This window comes from Zalophus californianus, chromosome 10 (assembly GCF_009762305.2).
Source record: "Zalophus californianus isolate mZalCal1 chromosome 10, mZalCal1.pri.v2, whole genome shotgun sequence".
NCBI classification, from domain to species: domain Eukaryota; kingdom Metazoa; phylum Chordata; class Mammalia; order Carnivora; family Otariidae; genus Zalophus; species Zalophus californianus.
The window spans coordinates 84,035,897-84,045,426 of NC_045604.1; the positions used below are offsets into that span (position 1 = coordinate 84,035,897).

Sequence of the window (9,530 nt, forward strand, 5' to 3'; positions counted from 1 at the left end):
AAAGATGGTGGCGTTGGCCCAACTCAACCACCGAATGGCAGGCTGACACCCCGCTGCCGCAGCTGGTGAGGGAAATCTGGATTCCTGCAGGCAAGGTGGTTTGGGGCATCAGTCAAGCACTCGTATCGAAGTCTAGTCGCTTGAAAGTCAAATGTACAAAAGTCAAGGACGGCCTGTGTGTACTCCCGCGGCAGCCCATGGATGCCAGATTGGTTTTTTAAGCCTCCAAATCAGTTAGCTATGGCTGAGCCACCAACTACCACTAACTCAATGGCTTAAAACAATGTCTATTATGTCTCGGAGGCTATGGACCCGCGGAGTGCTTCTGCTAATCTGGGCCAAGTGTGAATGGTCTCGGCTGGGCTCGTGCAAGTGTTTCAGTCCGTTTGTTGTCAGATCCGTGTGGGATAGCTTCATTTGCGTGTCTTGCAGGTGGCTGGCTGTCCGCTCTGGGGACAGGATTGATGGGGCCACACGGTCCCTCATCCTCCAGCAGGCTAGTTAGTCACACGGTGGCAGAAGGCTTGCAAGAGAACAATCAGAGGCAGACAAGGCCTCTTGAGCCCCAGGCCAGGAACTCGGGCAACATCCCTTCTGCCACATTCTACTGAGTAAAGAAATTCACAGTCATTTCAGTTTCAGGGGTAGGCAAGACCCCAAAGGCATCGGTGTAGGAAGAGAAGGAGCACAGGGGCCATTTTTTGTCATCAGTCCACCATTGTACCCGGAGTGAGAGCTTTTCCTTGAACGGATCACCATGGACATCAAGGAAAGAGAGAACAAAATCGGAGTAGCTAGAGAGATGGTTGTGTGGACAAAAGGGAAACCATCCTGTAGTGGAGACAGAATGAGCAGCACAGGAAACAGAGGAAGAGGTTGGAGAAACGGACTAAATCAAACTTCCATTCCAATAATTACTTCTACACTGCCCGCCCGTTTCTGGTGCCTACTACATGAAACGCGATCCCACTAAATCTTCTCTCACTCCTACGAGGGAGGTTCTACTATGAATCCCATCTTATAGATGAGGGAATCAAGGTTCCGAGAGGATTAGGTAATTTTTTTTTTTTTTTTGACAGAGAGAGACACAGTGAGAGAGGGAACACAAGTAGGGGGAGTGGGAGAGGGAGAAGCAGGCTCCCCGCTGAGCAGGGAGCCCGACACAGGGCTCGATCCCAGGACCCTGGGATCGTGACCTGAGCCGAAGGCGGACGCTTAACGACTGAGCCACCCAGGCGCCCCGAGGATTAGGTAATTTGCAGAGAGACGCACAGATGAGAGATGTGGGACACAAGACTTGAAGACAAATCTTTTGGTGCCAAAGCATTGGCCCTAGCCAGGACTCTGTTCTGTCTTTAGGGCAACTTGTTTCTCTGTTCCCTGCTCAGGCCCCCTGTCCAGGCCTGGACTGCTGCAGCACCTGAAGACTTCCCAGTCTGATTACTTCCAGCCAATTTTTTTTTCTATAAAGGGCCAGAGAGTAAATATTTGCAGGATTGTGTTGCAGTTATTCAGCTCTGCCAGTGTAGGCTGACTTGAGCCAGGGATGGTATATAAAGGAATGGGCACAACTGTAAACATTTTATTTACAAAAACAAATGCATTGCCAACCCTTGCTTAATCCCTTCTCCACCTTGCAGCCAGAGTGAGCCAAACTCAAAGGCAACCCTGCCATTCCTTGCCTAAAGTGGTTCACCGGTATCTCCGGGGATCAGCCCAAACCTTTTTCATGGTGTCCAGCCCTGTGATCGAAATGTGGCCCCTGGGGCCACTGGCATCACCATCACGTGATGGAGCTTGTTAGGAAAGCAGAATCTCAGGTCCCCAGCTCAGACCCGCTGGATCAGAATTTGCACTCTAACCAGACTCCCAGGTGGTTTGTTCATTCCGGTTTGAGAAGCTCTGGCTTCAAGACCCCTGTATCCACCCTCTCCCACCTCATCCTTTGCCGCTGGAGCCTCCTCCCTCCTGCCCACCCCCACTTTCCAGCCAAACTGAAATGCTCCATTCATCTCTGTCCTTGATACATTGCTCTCCTGCCCAACTCCCTCCACTTAGCGAATTCCTACCAACCGCTAGATCTCAACGTAGATGTCACTTCTTCCGAGCAGCCTTCCCTGAAATTCCTGAACCGCATAAGGTGCCCCTTTTCTGCGTTTCCTTAGCCCTTCCTCACCACCACCCACCACACTGCATGGAAACCACAGAACTGCCTACCTCTCACAATGAGTTTGCGAGCTCCTGACAGAGAGACACGTCCGTCTGGGTCACTGCATGCGTCCTCAACACTGGGGACAGTAACCACCCAACAGCTACTTGTGGAAAACCGAATAAAACATACCCATCACCTCTCCCCAGGCCAAGGATCCTACACAACACTGTTTCATCAGCCTGTGGCTGCAGGTTCTCTCAACTTTCACCTGGCTCCAAGACTTTGAGGAGTCCTGCATCATCTCCAAGATTCCATCTTTCACTAAGCCCCGTGGTTTTTCACTATTAGCAAATGTTTACCATTTAGAGAGGGCCCGAGGGCCTAAGAGATTTCTGAGCAAAATTCTTGAGCAACAAATTAGCTATAGGCCAAGACTTGAATTGTGTTATGGAGTGTGTGTGGGAGCCAGGCAGAAGGTTCTAGGCAAGGAAAAAGCCTTGAAGGCAGGACCCCAGGCTGCAAACCTATAGAACTGTGAACTAACATCCTTGCCTGCCTGTGTACAGCGCCAACTGTATACAATTATTCTAGCGTTGCTGGGTGGGAAAAGACTCCCAGACACCCAGATGCTGAAAGCGAGTGAGCTTGTATAAGGAATCATAAGCCAGGGCATCCACAAACTGCCCTTCAGGAAGAGGAGAGCCCTCCCCAAATCTGACATTCAGTCCAGAGTTTTCTACAAGGTCCTTTATTAACAAAGCAAAGTATAAAAGAACAGTCCCCCCCAAAAAACCCAAAAGATTAAAAGTGCAAATTTACTCCAACCTGAAATAGAAAACAAATGGCTGGTCCCAACCATTTGGGCCATGGAAATGTGGTGTGATCTAAAACTTTTAATCACACACCTGTAGCAGCGGGATCATTTTGATTAACCCTTTGGTCTCTGTTATTGGAACAAACCGCATACTATGACTGCAGCCAGCAGACTGCATCAGAGTACACAGCTGGGGGTCAGAATACACATTTAAAATAACAATAAAATAAGAGGAATGTTTTAAAGTCAAGTCACTGAATCAAGGCACAATTTTTTTTTAAAGCAAAAGGTGCTAAAAATATTCCTGAATATCTGATACTTCAAAAACCAGATTACATATCATTTTTTAGGCTATTCTCTCTGTATAGATGATTGCATATTATCTTCACCCTCTCCCAACTTACTTGCTAAATTCCCATCAAACCATGTGCTATGTAGGTATAAAAGAAAATAAACAGTAGTGTCTAAGTAACAGACATGTGATTTAAAAAAAAAAAAATTAACAAACACCAAGATGATAACACTGAACTTTTTTCCCCTCTCAAGGGTCACTGGAAATGTTAATGAGGTTCATTTCCCCCACTACTGGGGAAGGCGGTAACAGCCGAGGATGTCAGTTTTGGTGGAAGCCAACAGTGTTCTCGGTGGTAGGCATGGTAACAAGCCTAAGAAGCTTGGTCTGAAGACCCAGCACCGGTTTTCTGGGGTCCAAGGCCACCCACCATCACTGCTAAGCCACAGTCTGGGAGACTACTTAAAAAAAATGACTAATTTAAAAATAAGAACAAAATACAAATCAAAAAGAAACAAGTTATTCTGCAATCCTTCCTGATTACTCATCTGTGAACTCCGTGACAGAGCCGAGGAGTTTAGCCCCGACTCACCAGGAAGGAAATGCCAAGAACTGGCCCCCAGTGGTTTGTTTGTAGGATGTGTAGCTGGACAAGAACAGCTCCAGGATCAAGGGCCCTTCTGGGAACTATGAGTTAAGTGTTATCTGTAGCCCTGTTAATTTTTTTTTTTTTTTTTTGGTTTGTTTCTATAATAAAGCTTAGCTCTGAGAGATAAGGACTTGAAATATCACACCCCCAACTATGTATAATGACATCTCCAGAACAATAAATATAACCTTATACATACTTGGAGGGTTAAATGTGTTCGGCAGGGGTCGCAAACTGGTGGCCCCAGGCTCAAGCAAATGTTCTGTTTGGCCCACTTGGTGTGTGGGACAATTTAAAATGATTTTGTTTAAAAATGAGAAAGTTTCACTTTAAAAAAAAACGAATCCTGATTTCCGGCCCCTCCCTACCTTTTTCCCAGCACAGAGCTGACCAATGGCTGCCCTGTTTAAGAGGAGCCTAGTCCCCACCACCCACCCACCCCGGCCCGGACTGATCTCCCTGCCTTACTTCTCCAGGCTGCTGAGTTTGCGACCCCTGGCTTGAAATAGCACATACCTAAAAATGTGTTTCCTACCCAAACCTCTTGCACCCTCATGTGATTCTCCCCCCACCCCCGGGGTTCCCTTCCCGCCGTCGCTTCCTTCACTTCCCTCTTAAGGCCTCTCTCCTGAATTCTTCAGATTTCTCTTGGTTCCCCTGCTCCCGGTCTCCCTTCTAACAGCTTCTTCCATTTCCTCTTGCAAAAAAACATCTCCTCTTCTCAGCCCACGACGAGACTTCCAGGATGGCTCCCAAGACTGGTCAGTGGGAGTTACTGAAGGGTGTCTTCAGGCAAAATGGCTGAGTCATCCTCCCGAAAACTTTTCTTCTGGCACTGGCTGGACAGTTAATCTTTTTTTTTTTTTTAACCACGAGCAATTTGGAGGCTTGTATAAGAATCTTTGCATACATCAATCTCTAGTACCAAGTATACACCAAAAATGTGTACATTTCAGATCAAGGAGGTGATGGAGCCCTGATAAAAGAAAGAATTGAGCTTAATTTAAGTGCCTTGGGCAACCATCACACCTGGCTAATACGCCATATTATTTCATTTGTACACAGTACATGTTTGGGATCACTACACATTGATCAAAATTGATCGAAATCTCTACGTTTTGGTTGCCATGTACAGAGAACAATCGCTCAGCATGGCACTTAAATAAAACATTAATACTTTAACAATTCACAAACACAATGCCCCATTAATTAAAAAATAATAATAAAATTTAAAAATCTTGAGGATGGATGAGGCTTTGGGTAATTAACGTGAAAAAAATAACAAAAACACTACAAGAACAAAATGTTACCAGATTTAAACTTCAAAAGACTAGCAAGATAAAAAAAGGAACCTATCAACTCAACTAGAGACATTGGAAAGTTCAGCTTTTAAAGCTTTATAATCCTTCCAATAGCCTTGCTGTTCCCCATTTCAGTAGACTTAACGACTACAGGGGGAATTGGGGCTGATATGGAAACATTATAAATATATATATATATATAAAGATCTACCTACTCTTTGCATCTGTTTTAAAAAGTAATTTTAAGGAACACTCTGCAGTTTATATCTTTGCAGGAAGTTGGTAGACTGATCTCTTTACTAAACTCAGTACCTTATGACCTAACACTGACCTTAAAAACTGGGAATGACCTTTGTGATATCAAGAGGAACTGTCCCCACAACAACCTCAAAGAGAAGGCATGACATTTGCAACTGTTTCTCTTACAGTCCAAGGTTGCAAAGGATCTAAGAAGTCTCTGCAGCTCCCATGAGGATCCCCTGCAAATCATTTATTCACAATGATTTCCTGCAGTGGCCAAGTAGGTCCCCTAAAGAAAGTTTAAAGAATTCCCTCAGAATAACTCAGAAGCTAAACAATGGCCCTATTCAGGTGGCTATTTCTGTCTTCCAAGTTTTACCTTTAAAAGTCTAAGGAAATACATGTCTTTATCAAAAAAATTAAAAGTCCCAAGGTCTAACACTGGGTGGGACTGACTGCATTTTCTATTAGCCAAGCAGATGATGGAGTATTCTGAACCTAAACCTAAAGTGAATTGGGGATATTTATGTCCAAAGAGAAAAAACAGCAGACTACTGGCCAAGAGCTGTCACCCGCACCTCGCTCTCCTCGGCTGACTGCTGATCCGTGGTCAGGGAGCACAGAGCCCAAGTTACTGAATTCTATAGGAAATGCTTTGCAAGACCTGGGCCGAATCAGCCGCTCCTCCAAGTTGGCCTTAGGACCACTTAAAGGCCACCAGGGGGATGGGAGGGAAACGTGGTGACCACTAACCATCACTGAGCACTGACTCAGAGAGCTAACTACATGCTAGGCACTATGGCAGGCGTTTGCTCATTATCTCATGAAACTCAGAAAGACATTTCCATGCAGAAGAGTTTGTTCAAAAGGCTTCAAACAACAACAACAACAACAAATGTTTCCGTCTCCAGCCAGCAGCAAGCTCTGGTGAGTCACCTGGATAGGCAAATGTATCTTTCTCAAAACCCAACCTGTTTTCCCTGCTCACCAGTATGGTCCTAAACACATATTCTTTGCTACTTGGCCCTTCTGGCTCACGGTGGGCAATGCCTGTTGACTGGTACATATCCTAGGGTGTGCCTGCAGGGATGTTAAGCAAGCCTGCTTTTTACGACTGCACATTTCTTAATAATAAAGTTACTGGGTGTTATGCACAAACAATGAATCATAGAACACTACATCAAAAACTAATGATGTAATGTATGGTGATTAATATAACAATAAAAAATTATTAAAAAAATAATAAAGGTAACTGGCCTCCCTTTTGGATGCAACACTTGGCAGTGGCAATTACCACAAAATGAAAGGACTGATCAAAATAAAGTGCTATTTGCTCTGGAAGTTTCTCTAACCAACTCTTGACTGCCTCTCAACACGTGACTTAATTCTTTGCAGTCCTGTCAAACACCTGTGATTGCACCGCTTAAAAAACACATTAATATTAATTTGAATAGTGAAAACTGTGTTCCTCAGAACATTAGCCCCTAGACTAGAACTTCAATTCCAGTTGTAGATAAAGATTCCGATTTTTTAAAAGACAACCAGGAACCCAGGATGGGGCAAGTAGTTACAGGGGGGAAAAATAGCTTCTTTAAATTTGGGGGCCAGAGATCTGTCTCAAAAACTGACAGAGGGAACTTTCCCTGCAGCTAGTTCTTGCTTCCTTCATTGGGCTTCCCTAAAAGCTGGATCCTTCTACAGAATCATTCCACACAAACCAACATTTGAACCAACTCTTAGTGGCTGGTGTTGAAGGTCTTTTTCTGTAGCTTGCTCAGGATACGCTGGTGGGTGTGAAGAAGACGCCATAACTATACTGGATTGTGGAGCCAGGGGGCACATATAAGCTACCAAATGTCACCCGCCGAATTTTCCATCACCTTTGGCACCTCATTTCCTTGCATTAAACTGGCTTCGTTGCCATCCCCACCCCATCTGGTGGGAGAGGCTTTAGGAGCATTAGGCCGTGTGGGGGCACTGTCAAGTTTTATGGCTGATCTTCAGGGAACCCCTGCGTGCGCTGACTGCGGGGTGGGGGGCACCTGGCAAGGTAGCGAGGACCCCCGTAGCCCCGGAGAAGTTGGGGCAGCCTTCGCCAGGTGGACAGCAACCGCGCCGCTGCAAGTTCCCGGGCGTGCCTGTCGAACGCAGCCAGGAGGTCAACGGGGGCAGCTTCACGCAGTACCTTGGGCAGCGGGCCCACCTCGGCAGCCGCCCCACCAGGGCCCAGGACGCAGTGGAAGAGCGTATGGCGTCTCAGCAGGCAGTCCCTAAGGAACTGCACTAACTCCTCCAGCCGCTCGCCCAGGTGCGCCTCCTCCCAGCCTGAAGCAGGAGCCCCCTCCCGCAGCAGCACCGCCAGCAGCACTGTCTTGAGCATGTATGAGGACAGAATGCGTCCCCACTGGGTGGCGGCCGTTGGGTCCAGCCCGCGGGCGCCCAGGTCTCGCAGAGCTTTAAGCAACTGCAGGCACTTGAGGTAGCAGGCACCTGGAGGGGCCCGTTCCTGCAGCCAGCTCAGCAGCTTCTGCTCCTGCCGAGCTGTGTTCACACCCCACAGTGCATCCGTGCGCAGGCCTCCAGGGAGCTCCGACAGGGGCCCGATGGGCGAGGGGGATGGTGGCGGTGCCACGAGGAAAACGCCGTCGCCCAAATGCACAGCAGGGATGAGACGCACTGCCATGGAAAGGCGGCAGCAGCCGTAGTCCGTGCGGCAGGGCAGGATGTGCAGGGTGGGAGGCTGCTCCAGGCCGCCCGGGGTCAGGCTGACCCGACAACGCCCCTCCAGACTGTAGCGCACGGTGGCCAGGGAGCGCTGCAGGTGCGCCTGGAACCAGCGCAGCACCAGCGCGGCAGAGAGGTGACGCCGCCCGAGCACGTCCACGCAGAACCCGTCGGCGAAGGGTTTGCAGTCCCGCAGCCAGTGGCTCCCGGAGGCCCCCGGCGGCGCCTTGAGGGCGCACACGAAGCAGCCGCGGAAGGCAGGGGCCAGCGCGGGCTCGGCGCCCAGGCTCCGCGGCTCCAGCGCCACCAGCGGCGGAAGACGCAGCGGCACCAGCACGTCGAAGCCGTCGGGCCGCCGGATTTTGTGTTGCTCGTAGGCGCTGCCCACCTGGATGAAGTCTCCACGGAAGGCCAACGCCAGCGCGCCGCCGGGGATGGGGCCGGGGGACCCCCGGGCGCGGCCAGCCCGCACCAGCTCGCCCACGATTCGGCTCACGTGCGCCTTGCTGTGGCCCAGCACGTGCGGGGACAGGCGCACCTCGTGCTCGTAGTAACTCTCCAGCAAGATGCCAAGACTGGGCTCTCGGAAGTGTCTAGGAGAGAAGGTCGAGTGGCTCCCCAGGCGAGGAGACCCTGGCAGGAAGCGCTGCCGAACAGCGTGGCGACAGCGCAGGAGGATGTAGCCAAGGAGGAGCAGGACGGCCACCTTGAGCAGCGGGAAGCCGCCGTCCGCACCGTCGGGGGGCTCGGCCCGGGCTCCCCCGCTTCCCCGCAGGACATGGTAGAGGCACACAAGGGCAGTGCAGAGGCCGGTCACCAGGGGCCAGAAGACGCGCAGATTGAGGGTGTAGTGCACCGACATACCGGGCGCCCGGGGCAGCGGCGGCCTTGCAGCCCAGGGCGCGAGCCCCGGCGGCGCCCCCGGCCCAGCATGCGGGCAGCGCCCCGGCAGCCCCGCGGTCCCGGTCTCCTTCGCCTCCGCGGTGGCTCCCCCCTCGCAGGGCCGGGGGAGGGCGCCCTCCAGCTCGGCCTCCTCTCCCAGCTCAAGTTTTCCTTCCAGCTGCGGCCGGCCCTGCACTCCCGGGCCCCGGGCCGCGCCCTGCGCCGGCCGCACGCTGCGTCCTGCCTGGCGCCCCTCCCCGCCCGGCGGCCCCGCGCGCTGCCCGCGGCCAGCTTCCGACCCGGCCCGGCTCGCCTCCTACCCTGGGCGGCACTCCCGGGCTCCCCCTCGGCGCTCGTTCCCGCTCTCCTCCGCGCTTGTTCCCGTTACTCGGCCCCAGGAGCTTCCTCTTCCGAGGGGACAGGAGCCCGCGCCAGCTAACGGGGAGGAAATGCCGAAGTCTGGAGCCGTGCGCGGA

At 50.9% G+C, this 9,530-nt stretch overlaps 1 protein-coding gene across 1 annotated transcript; it reads right to left on the reverse strand.

Annotated features, from left to right (window-relative positions):
• Window positions 1–3,978: 3,978 nt before the first annotated feature.
• ITPRIPL2 (ITPRIP like 2) lies at window positions 3,979–9,171 on the reverse strand. Its single transcript, XM_027612224.2, has one exon. The coding sequence runs from the start codon at window positions 9,032–9,034 to the stop codon at window positions 7,436–7,438; it is 1,599 nt and encodes a 532-aa protein (XP_027468025.1). The 5' UTR covers window positions 9,035–9,171; the 3' UTR covers window positions 3,979–7,435.
• Between the last annotated feature and the right edge of the window lie 359 nt (window positions 9,172–9,530).